Source organism: Ixodes scapularis, unplaced genomic scaffold (genome assembly GCF_016920785.2).
Source record: "Ixodes scapularis isolate PalLabHiFi unplaced genomic scaffold, ASM1692078v2 PGA_scaffold13__105_contigs__length_92229423, whole genome shotgun sequence".
NCBI lineage: Eukaryota > Metazoa > Arthropoda > Arachnida > Ixodida > Ixodidae > Ixodes > Ixodes scapularis.
Window position 1 is genome coordinate 23400401 of NW_024609839.1, and position 17286 is coordinate 23417686.

Here is a 17286-nt window from a genome sequence, read left to right on the forward strand (position 1 = left end):
TCCTTCCCAATGATTCCTTCCAGTACCTTCGTGAAAGGAAAGGGGAGAGTTTAGCAAGTGTTTTTTCCTCTTCAAACTGCAAGACAAGAAAGTTTGGAAATATTTCGAGTACTATGGATGTTTCAGGAGTCACTTGAGCTTCGGTGCAACCTATATTTAGAGACCGATCGAGAAAGGTTTTGTTGCGCAGACCCATTAGGAGATAAGAGGAAATTTCAGTGCCCGTCTGCACCGCACATCACGGAGCCCAACAAGGGGGTAGGTAATGTGCCATGGCAAGATGAGATTGACTGACACAATTATCCTACCAGTGTTGCCCGGGCACTATACCCTAGTGTGGTTGCAGGGGCAGGACCTGTTTCCACTCAAAGTTGACCGTGGGCGCCTAAGGAAGTGAAAAAAGAAGGAAGAGAGTGTAGAAGAAAAGAGAAAGAGGTGGGAGGAAAAGTGAAAGAAGAAAGCAGTGAGTAGAAGAGGCGACTGACTAAATCATCCTGGTCGGGCCAAGCCAGGATGCCCATCTACGAGAAGCAAGGACCGAAGTGGTGTATTGCCTCACCCGGGGGGCCCCGAAGGGTACAAACGTACCCGGGCTCAGCTCAACCACCAGGATCCCCTTTTCCCTGGACACGGTTTAAGCCACGAACAGCCTGGAGTGTGTGGGCGAGCCCACATGGATCGGGGTTCGTACTGACGCCACTCACCAAGCACATACTAAAGTAAGTGCCCCCTGCGTGCGGGGTATGTTGGCCCATGTGGCTGGGGTCCGTGGTGAGGCTACTCACCAAGCACCTAACATCTAAGGTTCAGGCGCACCCTTCGGGGCTTGAGGTCAGAGGTGACGCCACTCTCCAAACACCTGCTTTCACAGGTGTTTGGAGATTGTGTTTGGAGAGTGTTTGGAGCGGGGGATTTTACAGAGAGAAATAGAAGAAAGGCAGAGAAACTGGGCGTTTAATGATTTTTGAGCTTGCGAGGTGACTCTTACTAGTTCGTGACGTTCCGTCCAAATCTGATGCCAGAACACATCCAGCAATGATTGCTTGTACAAATGTTACATGAACTCCTCCGAGCTTCCGGTGATAATACAAGATTTCCATTTTGTTTTATCAAACAAATAGATACTCATTCTGCAAGACTATTACAAAAGAAGATTGTACTGTAAAAAGCAAAGCCAAAATTTTTATATGCAATCTCTGTGGACGCGACTAATGTTTCCAATTTTCTCAAATATTTAACAAATATTAATAATAAAAACCGGTAGGGCATACTTGGTCTTCCAATTTTATTTGGGTATTCATAATTACAAGGCAGGAAGCTGTGTTTAAATATTGATGGTTCACTACTGATCATTAATTCCGTAAAGATTGGCGTACCGCAAGGCACGCCAATCTGAGGTTTCTATAATTAAATATCTAAATTCATTGTTTTATGTATATTGTCACGGGCGGTGACCAATAAACAATAAATAAACAGAAAGAAATAAACGTTTAATGCGGCGAACTTGTGCCAAAATTAAGAGTACAAAGATAATAACAGAGCGTCGTGGGCGTCGAAGTCGGCGTAGCAGCACAGTCGAACGCTGGGGCGAAACTGACTCCGGCTTGCCACGCGCAGCCGCTTTTGTACACGCGTTGGCTTCTGGAGAATTCGACGTAGAAGGTTCGGCGCGTAGAGCATTCTAAACTCGAATCAGCTAGGCAGTTCTCTAATTCACGAGAACATCTCATTACAGTGTCAACAAAATGCGTAGCCGCGGCCAGGAATCGAACCCTGGCCCTTCGCTTGGGAGGCAAGCGCGATAACCGTTAGGCTACGGCCTTTTTTTTTTTTTTTCTTTATTGCCTGGTTTAAACAGAGCATGAAACACCAACACATACACTCAGAGCATTGCTAAAATCGCCGGCCACTCCTTGGCTGGCGCGGGTGGATTAAAAAGGTTTTAAAGCAACCAGCTCGTCCAAAACAGGGAGCCATTCAGGCTGCTCCCTCTGCGCTTTGTACATCGCCCTTATATGCACAACACTCTCCACGAAGTACTCTCGGACTGGACGCGCATCCACGTCCGCGTGACGCACAGCCATCCGCGTTCGCCAAATACTATGGAGGCTCAAACCCATGAACATATCATAGGGCACGCTGCCGCTCTTGTCGACCGGAAGGAAACGAATGCCGCGGGGTGAAACAGGAAGATCCTTTTTTAAAGTGCGCTGAAGGATGTCCCAATGGAATATGGCATCCCAGCAGTCGAGGAATATATGTTCTACGGTTTCAGGTTTACGGCATAACAGGCAATTGGTTGTCCAGGGAACAAAAAGACCCCTTTCCTGAAGCCAGGTTTTAACGGGTAGCGTGCCGCTATGTAGCTGGAAAAAAAAACTCTTTGCGGACGGTCGAATCGGCATTCTTTTGACCCTTTTCAGCACATCGCTACCAATGTCCGCACAGTACAATGAACGGTACAGAGGAACAGGCAAAGCCGTGTCCACCAGGTCTTTGTACAAACGCTTTCGCGGCACCAAACTCAAATATTCTAATGAAAAGCGCACCTTCAGAAATCTAAAAGCCAAAACTACTTCACGCAGAAAACCTTGGATCCTCCCGCATTTCACATTATCAGAAGACACAACAAATTCAGGCAATGCACTACTCAACCTTACTTGCACAACATTGCGTAGAAATGGATTTCTCAGGTCACGCAAAAAAATAAATCTAGATACCACCTGCCGTAAGAACAAATGAACCAGGCCGAGACCGCCACTTTTAACTGAACGAAACAGGTTTGTACGACTGGTGCGTTCCCACGCCGAACCCCAAACAAAGACCGCAAACACTCTATGGATTTTCTGAACACCGTTAAGCTACGGCCGCGCTGCCTACTTGGCGCGCGGCATTACTGCCCCCTTAAAAAAGTGCATCGCCCCGATGCAACACAAAACAAAACAAAGCACATAAAAAGAACGGCAAACTAAAGAGTTATTTGAAACACATAAGATCCACAGTCCTATCGAGCGTAGTACGGCTTCAGGCGCACGACGTGGACGACTTCAGGTCGTGGTGGGCGGCGTGATGATGTTCTTGTTCCGTCGGGCATCATTTCGTAGTTCAGCTCGCCGAGGCGACGAAGTACCTTGTATGGTCCAAAGTACCGTTTCAGCAGTTTCTCACTGAGGCCGCGGCGACGGATGGGCGTCCACACCCACACCCTGTCTCCGGGCTGGAAGTGAACGTCCCTGCGACGAAGGTTGTAGCGGCCCGCGTCGACGCGTTGCTGGTCTTGAATCATGAGTCGGGCGAGCCGGCGGACTTCTTCGGCGCGTTGAGCAACCACTTGGGCGTCGTCGCTCTGATTGTCAGATGGCTCATGGGGCAGCATTGCGTCCAGCATGGTCGTTACCTTCCGACCATGTACCAGCTGGAAAGGGGTGAATCCAGTGGTCTCCTGAACCGCCGTATTGTAGGCGAACGTGACGTAGGACAGCACCTTGTCCCACGTCTTGTGCTCAACGTCGACGTACATAGAGATCATGTCGGCGATTGTCTTGTTCAGTCTCTCCGTCAGCCCGTTGGTCTGCGGGTGGTAAGCAGTTGTACGACGGTGGCTGGTGTGACTAGTCGGAGGATTTCTTGGGTCAGCTGTGCCATGAACGATGATCCGCGATCAGTAATCAAAACTTCTGGAGCGCCGTGCCGGAGGACGATGGACTCGATGAAAAACTTGGCGACTTCAACAGCCGTGCTGCTGCAAGGGCTTTCGTCTCGGCGTACCGTGTGAGATAATCGGTGGCGACGATAATCCAGCGGTTTCCCGATGTTGACGGCGGGAAAGGGCCAAGTAAATCCATTCCGATCTGCTGGAACGGTTTAGACGGGGGAGAAATCGGATGCAGAAGTCCTGACGGCTTCGTTGGCGGTTTCTTGAGTCGCTGACACTCGTGGCATGATCGAATGTATAGGTGAACGGTCTTCGGTAGCTTCGGCCAGTAGTACTTTTCTCGAATCCTGGCGAGCGTCCTGTTGTACCCAAGGTGTCCAGCCGTTAGGTCGTCATGGCATCCTTGGAATATTTCGTCTCGAAGGCTGGCAGGAACAACCAACAGCCATGCTCTGTTGTTGTTGACGAAGTTCTCCTTGTACAGCACCCCTTGCCGCATGGACAATGTATGCAGGATTCTTAAGAAAGCACGGGGAGCCGAGCTCGCTTGTCCCTCTAAGTGCTCGATTAGCGCTCGCAGTTCAGGATCGTCTCGTTGGAGTGCTGCCATGTCGCTGACGTCCAAAGCGCCGAGGAAACACTCATCATCGTCGTCTTCGATACAGGCAGGACCGGCCTCGACAGGAGCTCTTGACAGGCAGTCGGCATCATGGTGCTTCCGGCCGGACTTGTACACAACGGTCATGTCGAACTCCTGCAATCGTAGGCTCCACCGGGCGAGGCGTCCGGAGGGGTCTTTCAGATTCGCGAGCCAGCAGAGCTAGTGGTGGCCCGTGACCACGCGAAAAGGACTTCCATAGAGATATGGGCGAAACTTTGTTATTTCCCAGACGACAGCAAAGCACTCCTTTTCAGTTGTAGAGTAGTTCCTCTCCGCCTTAGACAGCGTCCGACTCGCGTATGCGATGACTCGCTCTGCCCCGTCCTGCCTTTGAACAACCACCGCGCCAAGTCTGGTGTTACTGGCGTCCGTGTGGATTTCTGTATCAGCGAACTGGTCGAAATGGCCAAGAATCGGGGGCGTCTGGAGTCTTCGTTTCAGCTCATCAAAAAACCGCTGGTGTTCGTCTGTCCATTCGAACTTTACGGCGTCCTTCGTGAGGTGCGTCAGCGGTTGCGGACAGCTTGGCGAAGTCCCGAACAAATCGTCTGTAGTAGGCACAAAGTCCGAGGAATCTCCTCACGGCCTTCTTGTCAGACGGCGGCGTGAATGCAGCTACGGCGCGGGTCTTTTCGGGGTCTGGGAGAACACCTTTGTTGCTCACGACGTGGCCAAGGAACTTAAGTTCACCATAGGCAAATCGACACTTTGTTGGCTTGAGTGACAAGCCGGCGGTCTTGATGGCTTGAAGCACGGCTCGAAGTCGTTTCAGGTACCACGACGTCGTCGAGGTAGACGAGGCAGCTCTGCCATTTCAGACCTGCCAGCACGGTGTCCATGACACGCTGGAAGGTGGCTGGCGCAGTACAAAGCCCGAATGGCATCACTTTGAATTCGTACAGTCCGTCGGGAGTGACGAAGGCAGTTTTCTCCCGATCGCGTTCGTCGACTTCAATCTGCCAGTAGCCACTCTTCAGATCCATCGACCAAAAATATCGTGAGTGGCGCAGTCGGTCTAACGCACTGACCTCAATGTCAATTGCTGGATCGCGTTTGCCCGCTCTGCGAATGCGGTCACTGGTGGCCATCTTTAGGTAGAGTTATATTACCTCTAGCCAAGGTATAGCTCCTGCAGCCACTGTAATCCATCCATGGCAGACAGCGTTTTGGCAGGTGTGGTGGCAGGCTGCCGTCAAAATAGGGTGGATGATATTTCGTGCTTGATTGAAATTTTTTGACGAAACATGTTTTTGAAACCCAGCGTGAACGGTAGCGCGATCTTTGGGGACCCGGTGAAAGTTTTACGAAATTGCAGCACCGGGGGAAAAGCAGCACAGCTCGCATCGAAAGTCGCATCGAAGGAAGCATCGAAAGCAGACGCCGTTACGGAGTCTGCTTTCGATGCGAGCTGCGCTGCTTTTCCCCGGTGCTTCGCTTTCGTAGAACTTTCTCCGGGTCCTCAAAGATGAGGCTACCGTTCACGCCGGGTTTCAAGAATCTGCGTCGTCGAACAACTTGAATCAAGCTCGAATTATCTCCCACGGTACAGTGTACTAGATCCACGGCTATTTTATGGCACCCGGCCGCCATTGCGCTGTCCGCCATATTACTATGATGGCTAGAGATGATATAACTCTACCTAAAGATGGCCGCCAGTGACCGCATTTCGGTCCATAGGCGGAGCTGGTCAAACGCGATCCAGCAAATAGACATAGAGATCAGTGGTCTAACGTATCGTCGATGCGGGGGAGCGTATAGACGTCCTTCTTCGTCACAGCGTTCAGTCGACGATAGTCCACGCAGAACCGCAGGGTTCCGTCCTTCTCCTTTACAAGGACGACTGGGGACGCCCGTGGACTTCTTGAGGGTTGAATGATGTCGTCGTCGAGCATTTCTTGGACTTGATCCTGAATCACCTACCTTTCCTTTAAGGAGACTCGATACGGCGACTGGTGGACAGGGAGCGCGTCGTCGTCGGTAATAACGCGATGTTTCGCCATTGGTGTTTGGCGAGCCTTCGACGACGTGGCAAAACAGTCACGGTATTCAGCGAGGAGATCAACCAGTTGCCGGCGCTTAGGAGCTGGGAGCTCGGGGTCAATGTCGATCGGCGGCGGCGGCGTGCTGTTCTGCTGTGACGACGAGGTTTCTTCGGAGATTGCGGTGACCACAGCTAGCGCCTGAAGCTCCTCAATGTGGCCCACAGTGGTACCCTTCGTTAAGTGCTGCGGCTCCTCTCGGAAGTTTGTCACAAGAACAGTTGCACGTCCCTCTTGGAGATCCGTTACGCCTCGTGCGACGCCAATTACTTTCTCAAGGAGCAGTTGGACGCTGCCTTCCAGAAGAGCTTCACCGTGCATTGCTGCGTCGGTTATTACGGTGACGAAAACACTCGACCGCGGCGGTAAGTTCACGTGGTCGGCGATAACTCGGATCGCGGTTGACGTCGTGTTGGTCTCCACCGGCGGTAAAACAGGTTTTCGCAGCGTGAGCTGGTTTGCCCCGAGGTCGATGACGGCGCCATACTCGCAGAGAAAGTCCATTCCGAGGATAACGTCCCTTGAACAGTCTTGCAGAACGACGAACTTCACAGGGCACGTCTCACCGTGGATGTCGACGCGAGCAGTGCATCTCCCGACTGGTGTGATGAGGTGCCCTCCGGCGGTTCGTATTTGTGGTCCATCCCACGGCGTGGTGACTTTTCGAAGGCGACGGGAGAGCCTCCCACTCCAGACCGAGTAGTCTGCTCCGGTGTCCACGAGTGCTGATGCGTCGTGCCCGTCAATGACGACGTTTGGGTTATTGGACACCGCTGCCGGGGCGTCGTTTCGGTCTCTGGTAGCGTTCGAGTGGGGGCCCTCCGACGTTCGTGGAGGACCCTAGCGTCGGTCGTCTTCGGCAACTCCACCTCCAGGGGTTGCCGCGCCTAGTTTTCCCAGCGAGGAGCGAGGGGGGACAGGCTTTCACGTCGGGGTCGGTGCATCGGCGAAGCTGGACGTCGCGGTGACGGCGACCGGAACTCTCGGCGGGATGCAGGCTCGGGGGACTGAGGTCGTCGCAGGTACTCGTCGATCTCGATAGGGCGTTCGTCATGACGGGGGCGCGGGTCGTTCGGGTGAAACCCGCGTAGCCCGAGTCCTCGGTATGGGCATCGGCGGTAGGTGTGGTCCGCTTCCCCGCAATGGAAGCACAGAGGGCGTCGGTCGGGCGTTCGCCACACGTCGGTCTTGCGGGGTGCGCGAGTCTTCCGGCCAGGTGTACTGGACCTGGTCGTCGTGGCGTCGGTCGTGCTGCGGAGCAGGAGACTGACGTCGGGGCGGCGTGACATAGGTGCGACGAGGAGGCGGTGGCCGTCGGGCCCCTGCGGCGTAACTCAACGTCGGTGGTTCCGGAGCGGTGCTGACAAGAACCTCAGGCTGCAGCGCTTGCTTGACTTCTTCCCTGACAATCTCGGCGATTGAGGGCGAAGCTGGGCTTGCGGCGGCAGGTAGAAGTTTCTTGATCTCCTCCCGGACGACACCTCGGATTATCTCGCGGATGTCCGTGGTGTTGCAGCCGGAAGGCGAGAAGGAACCGACGCCGGGAACTCGGTGATAGTGGGCGGCTCGTGCTTGTAGGGCACGTTCGATGTTGGTGGCCTCCTTCATGAAGCCTTCGACGGTGGTAGGCGGGCTCCGCACAAGACCACCGAAAATGTTTTCCTTGACGCCGCGCATCAAGAATCTGAGCTTCTTTGCTTCGGGTGCTTCGGGATCGGCACGGTTGCTCAGTCGCAGGATATCTTCCACGAAGCTAACGACCCTCTCGTTAGGGCCTTGAATCCTCGCTTGAAGAAGCTCTTCCGCTCGTTCCCTTCGTTGTTGGTTTGTGAACGTTCTTCGAAACTCATCCTTGAGTTGCTCCCAGGAAGTGATCGAAGATTCGTGGTTCTCGAACCAGTTCCGGGCGGTGGCTTCCAAGGCGAAGTAAGCGTTCTGCAGACACTGTTCCGGTGTCCACCCGTTATGACGGGCCACTCGTTCGTACTGTTGGACCCAGTCGTCGATGTCTTCGTGGCTTTCGCCGTGGAAGGGAGCCGGTGTCCGAGGAGCGACGGGTAGGTAGACGACGGCAGGAGCGGCGGGGGCCTGCGACTGGTTGGCCATCGTCGTCTTCTTCGGCTTGGGTTTGTCCAGCAGCAAACCGTACTCCGGATCCTCTCCCTGGGTGCGGCGGCTTGTCCGAGTTTAAGGTTCCACGCTGAGTGGTCTTCTCACCGAGCTTGAAGTCTTGCTTGCACTGCGGGTCCTGGGAGGGGAACGCTGCACGGGCATGCGGTACCCCGCACCTCCACCAAAATGTCACGGGTGGTGACCAATAAACAATAAATAAACAGAAAGAAGTAAACCTTTAATGTGGCGAATTTGTGCCAAAATTAAAAGAGTACAAAGATAATAACAGAGCGTCGCGGGCGTCGAAGTCGGCGTAGCAGCACAGTCGAACGCTGGGGCGAAACTGACTCCGGCTTGCCACGCGGAGCCGCTTTTGTACACGCGTTGGCTTCTGGAGCATTCGACGTAGAAGGTTCGACGCGTAGGACATTCTAAACTCGAATCAGCTAGACGGTTCTCGAATTCACCAGAACATCTCATTACAACAAAATGCGTAGCCGCGGCCAGGAATCGAACCCTGGCCCTTCGCGTGGGAGGCAAGCGCGATAACCGTTAGGCTACGGCCGCTCTGCCTACTTGGCGCGCGGCAATATTCCCAAAAACGTTTTTTTGTGTAGTTTAATGGTGACGTTGTCCGATCCTATCTGAGGAAGGTGAGGGTAACTTAAAACCAAGAAAAGCACCATTACTAGTAAGGTTTTTTTTTTTTTAATAGCTGTGCGTTTTATGTGCTTTGTGTATAATTTAATTTACAATAGTAGTTGTATTATGGTAAACACTTTGACATTAATGTCGAGAGTTGGGCTAGCTGGTATTCGTTGATCATAATGTAAAAACAGCGCAAACAAACGCGGACGAAGGAGAAGAAACACGCAGACCGGACAAGCGCTTTGACATGTATATTGTCATTTATATACATCATCCAATAAACAAAATAATATAACCTCTGCTATGGATGGGGCCATGATTAAGTTGTCAAGCTTCAAGTTGAAGCTTTCCTCCTCTTGATCTGTAATATTTTGAAATATAAATTAGCAAAAATGCATTCCACATAGAGTGCAGAAATGTATGCGCGATATGGGGGGGGGGGGGGGGGTGTTTGAATTGATTTGTGCGTTTTTCTGCGGGTGGAACGATGGTATTGTCAGTTTGCGTTCATTTGTACATGAGGTTCTTATGTATTTAAGCTGGCTTCGGTTGATTTTGCTGTCATATATGCTTTTTAGGGTGTTTGTGGTTTAATATAAATAACATAATCCTATAGGATACGACACATGTTCGTTTTCTTTTCCTGCAGACGTATTGCCAAGGAAAGACCTCGACGACTTTAAAAAGGCTTTCGCAAATAAAGGTTTTACTGATTGGCCGCAGAAAAAAAGTGAAAAGCTACCTATGACAACTCGTAATATTATCAAACGCTACGGGTGGTTTGGTCTTTTTGGAATTGACGTCTCCGTCAATGTCTTCCAAGTGACTAGGCACGCAATCGTTGTGAGTGTTTGCATTATCTTTTCTTCTTTAGTAACTTTTATTTTTAACATTCAAAACATTATTCAAATGCCATATAAAAACGTATACCTATAAGTATACGAACTAAGATGAATTTGCCAAGACTGTTCATACAGCTAAACAAATACCCTTGTAACCTCCGCCCCGAATCTATAAACAAACCTGAATGATTTTTGAAGTACAGGGGGAACAGCGCACCATCAAAACAGTCCTCAAGTCAACACACACACAAAAGAAGGAGACAATTACGCAGCGCTCCGTTGTGTGTGTGTGTGGACTTGTGTGTGTGTTGAGTTGTGTGACTGTTTTGTGGGTACGCTGCTCCCCCTGTATATTATGAGCAACCAGCTCGCCCGAACATCTGTGTTAACGATATTTGAAGAATCCGCATTCATCAACCGTCTACCTATTACCTTGAATGATATCGAGTCTGCCGTTTCTTCAAACAATGCTTTTTGTTCAGTCGTTACGCCAAAGCGGAGAGTCTTTCTTATTTCTTTATTCTTTCTTTTCGCCATTGACCGGGAAGTGGGCAGAGACTAAAGGCGTGATGTCTGACGAGGTCTCTGTCCCCTTTACAGTTCTAACACAGCAGTGTAGGGTACAAACATTTTTGAACACGAAAAATAGAGAATAAAAAACCTATAAAATTTTATACAACCAGAAACAAAACAAAAAAACAGGTTCAATCAATTATCACACGATGTTTTTCAACAAAGAATGATAGAATCAAATTAGACAGAAATATTTTAACGCATTAAAAGGGAAATATGGGCATAATTTAATACGTATAGAATACACGCTTATTAAACACACTGTCACTGCCTACCAGAAGTGTCGTCTGTTTTCATTTACTTGGAGTATATTCAAGTTAAAATATAGTAGATCTGTATTGATCAGGAATTTTGGAGATTTGGAAGTTGATCATACTGACCGCGTCAGCCAGTCGCAAGCCGCCTCTCTCGGAAAGGCGGCTTGCGACTGGCTTAAAGGGATTGTCCGGTCGAAACCGGAAGTACTTAAGTTTTTGCGCTCGTTACGTCGAGGGAGCCTTCATGTAGACAAACAACATTTTTATTTTGATATATGATCTCCCGTTATTAACTAAACCTTTCATGAGCGTATGTACAAAACTGCACCCCGAATTTCGCCGGTGTCAATGGCTGACATCCGTAGCTGCTGCGTGACGTCACAAAACGCAAAGGTTTGTCGGATGGTCGGGATAACACGCGTTGGTGAATGGATGTCTTGTATTTTGTTTCGAATTATATAGTCTCCTAGGCCAGTGGTTCTCAAAGGGGGGTCCGCGAAGGCCTTCTAGGGGTCCGCGAAGCCATGCCTCATCAGTCAAACCCGGCAATAAAAGTTGTCTTTTTCTTTTTCTCAGCTCAAAAAGAAATGTTTTAGTTTTCGGGCGAGTTTTTTTCGTTTGAACGTCAATAAGAGAGGTCTGCTTCACACTAGCCCTTAGTTATGTCCATTTATTAAATGATTATTATAGTTAACCTATACCTTTCCTCTCCTCTCACCACGAACGGGGTCCTCCATCATCTCCGCCGATGCAAAAGGGGCCCGCAAAACATCGATGGTTGAGAACCACTGTGCTAGGCTGTACCCTACTGACATAAGGTTCTTTTATTGCAGTTCCCAAGCGTGTGCAAAAAAAGGCACACCTTTTAGCAGGATATTACTCGAAAACAGCCCTAAGCTTTCGAGCAAACGCATGCGTTTCGCGCAAACACAACTGCGACGGCCACCGATCGAATTAGGCGCGCTTGCAAAGCAAATTAGGATGCAGATTTTGCCTCTGAAGCGGCAACTAGGTACACGAAGCAGTATCGGGGTACACATATCGGCGGATCCACTGGATCGGTGATGAGGCTGCGGGTCTTTCCCTCAGAGGTGATGACCACGTGTCGAAGGCAACCGGCAACTCATTCAAATGCATGTCGTCGCTTGGCTTGGACGAGCTTGGTGAATTGTAGCCACGCTCTATTTGCACATGCGGGTCAAACAGAATTTGGATGCACGCCTGCTAAATACAACTTTTCGGTATCGTTTACAGGTGGTCTAGCTTTGGTTTTGGTTTCGCTGCATAAACAAATTGATTGATCCGATTTGGACGAGGAGTGGATGGACGTAGTTTAATATCGTTGGCACAGCATCACACCTCAGCTTACGAGCCTTCTGTCCGCTTAGAGCTCAGCTCGTAGCTCTCTTCTCTGAGATGATTGCCGCATGCGCGGGATCTCGATTTTGACGGGAACCCAGTCCCTACGCACGGCGACGATCCATTGTGCTCGTCACTGCACGTCTCGCGGAAAAGTGTGGAACGTCATCTCTTGGCTCACATGTGCTGCACGGTGTTTGTGGCACTCAACCGGGCAACCAAAATCTCACCCAACCACAGAACAAGTCGAGCACAAGAACAAAAACGAAGCACGCTGAGGCGTTCACTCGCAGGTAAACGACGAGACAGAAATGCTCGCTTTGTGTTGTGTGACGTCAGAGCTCCCATGTTGCCGCCGAAAAGAACGTTTACGCTAGAGTGCGATTGGAGCAGTTTAAAATCAATTACTCATGCAGAGAGGCATATGAAATTCAGATATTGCACGTACGATGCGTCTCGAGGCAATCACAATGATATTCAATTGTTTTCTCGAATACAAAATTTGACCAGACAGTCATTTAAAGAAACTATAAAATTCTATACAACCCAGAAAGAAAACAAAAAACATAATCAATCACTTACCACACGATGTTTTTTCAACAAAGGATGATAAAATCAAATTAGACAGAAATATTTTAACGCATTAAAAGGGAAGTATGGACATAATTTAATTTGTATTTTGAATATTTTGAAGGCTCATGAGGATGTTTTTGACGCCAACATCAGGGGGCACAGTGGTCCACCAGTAAACCTGCAACTAAAAGAGGGCGCTACTCCTCATTTCCTCAAATCACGACCCGTGCCGTTCGCACTACGTCCGGCGGTAGAGGCCGAGTTGAAAAGTCTTGAGAGCCAAGGTATTTTAGAACCAACACAGCATTCCGAGTGGGCTACACCTGTGCTGGTGGTCTGCAAGAAAGACGGGACCATTCGACTATGCGGAGACTATCGAAGTACAGTAAACAAGGAGACAAAAACAACCGTGTATCCTATGCCAACAATTCCAGGCGCCATTAAAAGCACACCTGGACGCTCCGCGGTGTCGTGGCTTGAGCTTCGCCCGGGATACATTACATCGCAGCGCAGTCGCTGAGCACTGCGAAGTCAAAGACCACCGGATTGACTTCGACAACACCAGCATTATCAACGCAGAGACTAACAACCGACATAGGCTTTTCATCGAGTCCTGGCATATTCAAACGACGTCAGGCAACATAAATAGGTACCTTGGTGCTTTACCAACAGTGTATGTGAACGGGCTTCGCCATATTCATGAAAGAAGAAGATCGAGAAATACGCTACATTCCTAAGAGAAGAAAAAGAAGACCGAAAAACGCCGCTCCTCAACGGCCACAGTCGCCCCTGACAAAGAACCGAGTTGGTTTGAAACGTAGGGCTCCTCCATGTTTAGGAATTGGTTGGTTGCCATATTTTGATTGTTACAATTTATAGACGCTTTACACACGCGCCAAATTATAGCCGCCATTGCTGACCTTCTCTCGTCTTACTGAGATGCCGAGCAACTGAAACGGTAGTTGACGATCCTCTACAGAGGCCGATGCTTTAGGAAAGGACACAGTTGAATCTAATATGGCAATAACCTGGCCTGCTATGGTAATGATGAAGTGAAATAAACGAAATAAGAGGAAACAAAAACTGAAGGTCAGTTATGGCGGCGTCCATGCACAGCTGCTGCAAAGCGTCTATAATAAGTATAGAATACACGCATATTAAACACACTGTCACTGCCTACCAGAAGTGTCGTCCGTTTTTCAGTTACTTGGAGTATATTGCAGTTAAAATCTATTAGATCTGTATTGTTCAGAATTTTGGATATTTGGAAGTTGATTATATTGACCGCGTCAGCCAGTCGCAAGCCGCCCCTCTTGGAAATGCGGCTTGCGACAGGCTTAAGCGCGCCCGCCGTCACGGCGCCGATGCCTCCACTGGATTCTGTGCTCCGGACTTTTTCGTTCAGAAGGGGTGGGGCACGAACTTTGATTACGTTTTTAGTAGGAAAATGGACGTCGCACGAACATAATTTTTCAATTTCTGGGATGCTAAGATCCCGTAGAATGAGTTATCTAAGAACAGAGGATCTCAGAAACATCTTTAGCGCCCCTATAAGTGGCGGACTCATGTCTTCATGGCTGCCTTCACTATGATGCGAACCATCTCTCTGCGACGTTTTGTTTCTGACAGCTGTAATATTTCAAGGCAGCTCTCCGGGCTCCAGGCGTCTTTCTTAGTGGTAACATTAAGTTATCCCCCCAATCGGGGTTCGTGTGTGAGCTTTGTATCTGAGTGCTTACACTGGGGTGATGGTGTGGAACCCCTTGAGTGTGGTCGTAACGCTTCACGAGTAGAAAGTAGGTCGTTCTCCTGTAAGGGTGGATACGAATATTAACGAGAATAATACAGGGTATCTTTATTTGGTATACAATTTACTGCAGAGTTTCAGACACGATTTTCTGCCTTCCTGTTTACGCTATTTGTAGAATCGTCCTCTCAATGTAGAGCATGCCCGCTTCTCCCCCCCCCCCCCTTTCCCAAATAATGAAGGATTTTTTTTTTACCAAAGCATAACGGATCTTAAACCGAACGCTTAGTGTCCACCCAAATTTATCGCTAGCGGATTTGTCTTGTTGTTCATGTTCTCTTACCTTTTTATTTCTTTCTAATAACCGCGAAACATTTCACAGTCACTTGGCCACGCATAAAACTAGTTGAAATTTTCACTCGTCCTTGTCCACTCCTTCGTGTTTGTCCTCTGTGTTTCAGCATACAAGTTTACTCAGTACCTTGAACCAACTAGCCAAACGACAAGTCTTGTTAATCTAGAGAATAATTACGTTGTCGTCGTTTCTGGCGGTGACGCTGGACCAAACGACCGCTACCTTGAGCCTTGAAAATCATAATTCCAATGTCGCCACGATCACTGACTCATGACCATGCCTGTGCTTAAGGTCGACGTTCGCGCATTTACCTTCATACAGGTCCTGCCTGTGTCAAAAATATACATTTTTGCACCTTAAAGGCGGACGACCGAACCCGATATTCTGCAAGGTTTTTCTCCTCCCACGTCTTCGAGTGAGGGAACGAAGGATGGAAAGAAGAGACTAAAGAAGTCGAGCATGAGTCCGCGCGCGCCGTTCGGATGTTGGGGTGATTCACTGTGCGAACACATGAATGGAGATAGGCCAACAAAAAGGGCACCCCCACAATGAACACGTCATGATCTGCGTGCGTGGGGTTTAGCGAAGGAACCTTCCAGGACCAGAAAAGCAAAGTATGAGGAGGGAACAAGAACCAACTTTGGGTTTCTTGCATTGTGCGGTACGTCTTCGCTGGGTGCTTCTTTGGTCGGTGTAATTTTTAATCTGCGTGAATTGACGTTCTTCCTTTCTAAATAAAAGCTGCCCCCTGTCGGAAGCCTGGGTCGGAATGCATCGGAATGAAACTTTGAGGGTCACAAAGAAGTACGACTGAAGAAGCTGCTTTGTACCAACTTTGAGGCGAAGGATAAGGCATAGATAAGCCACAATGCGTACAAAGGAAATTGTGAGGGGAACCCAATCATTCGTAGGCAACTGCATCTAGGTAGCAGAAACTAACTCCCCTTCTCGGGAGGCCGTGGCTTATTTCGTTCGAACACGCAATCACACGTTTTCATACTCATAACTCTAGAACCAGCGTCTGCGTGGTGCTGCTAATGCGCAGACGATATTTTCCAAAATAGTTCATATCTCGTCGATAAAACAAAATTAAGCCATAAAAAGCAAAAACTCCGCTTTCAATCAAGTCAAGCAACGCCCCCCCCCCCCCCCCCCCTCCAAAAAAGAAAAGAGAAGAATTTGTTTATGTGGAACAAATAAAGAAATACCAGTGCCCGGCACGCTGACTAAAAACCTGCACTGAAGCCAACGGCATTGTAGCTCACGGACTCAAGGCCGCTTGTCAATTATGTTGGGGTGACCCTTTTGCATCGAAATCCCTTTTATTTTTCTCTGCTTCCTTTCAGCTTCAGTCCGAGCGCGGCTGATGTTATGAGCCGAAGGGCCAATCAAACAGCGAAAAAGGCACAACGTCATGGCGTGCTCTCTGCAGTTGATAGGACCAGCCGCTATTCGCCGTCTCTCTGTGCGCGCTCCTCCGCCGGCTAGTCTTATCAAGCGCTGAGAGCACATTATGACGCTGCGCTTTTTGCGCTGTTTGATTGGCCCTTCGGCTCATAACATCGGCCGCGCTCGGACCGAAGCTAAAACGAAGTATAGTTGCACCTTATCGCTCAGCCGACATTTGCTTAGCGGAGCAGGGATAGGCCTCTGAGGTAGGGGACGAGGGGGTGGAAGGAGTGGAGGAGGAAACCGGCAACGATGGAAAGGGTAGAATGAGGGGGAGGAGGGAGCGAGAAAAAAGTGTAAAGCGCGAACTGGTCGTCAGACTTTACAGCGAAGCTGAAAAGTTTTTTTTTTTTTTTGTGTGTGTGAATTTGGATATCACAAGCCTTTCACCCGAACGAATAAATAGTAGTGATACAAAACTATCGAATATTTGACTATCGGTTAAATATTCGGTGCTATGGTGTCGATAGTGTCGATAAAAACTATCGATAGTGTCGAAAATTATCAATAAGTATTATCTATAGTGCAATCGATAGTCCTCTATCAATAGTACTTTTGATAGCTCACTATCGATAGCTGGCTCTCGGTTGCCTATCGATAATATCGAAAGTAAACATTCAGTGAACTATCAAGTGTTACGAAAATAAAAACACATTTCCAAAAGGTGATGAAGACAAATGTACAAGCTGCAATGCAATTCTCTCAGCACATCATGACATAAAAAGGAAACTAAACATTAAGTTGAATTTGCATAAAATCAATTTAGAGAAAAACCAGAAATGCCGTCTTTTTACATTTCTGTGCATATATTTTGTATATCCTGCGAGATCACAAATCAAGCTTCACACCTGTAAAAAAAATCAGTTCTTTTTTTTTTTTTTTTTTGATACGGAAACACTTGGTGAACATATTTAGCATAAGGATTTTTTACTAGTTTTGTTTTAAGCTGTCGATTCTTTTAGTTTCTGCGCCTCTTAGTAAAATACTGTGGATAGCTTTACTACGGTCGGCTATCG

General features: G+C 48.9%; 1 protein-coding gene across 1 annotated transcript in view; it reads left to right on the forward strand.

Moving 5' to 3' along the window:
* Nucleotides 1-17286, forward strand: part of LOC115332177 (neprilysin-1-like) — an 81424-nt gene that overhangs the window by 25344 nt on the left and 38794 nt on the right. Inside the window, exon 5 of the mRNA XM_040216234.1 lies at nt 9765-9958. Within this exon, the coding sequence (XP_040072168.1) occupies nt 9765-9958 (194 nt within the window). The remainder of the gene's footprint in view (nt 1-9764; nt 9959-17286) is intronic.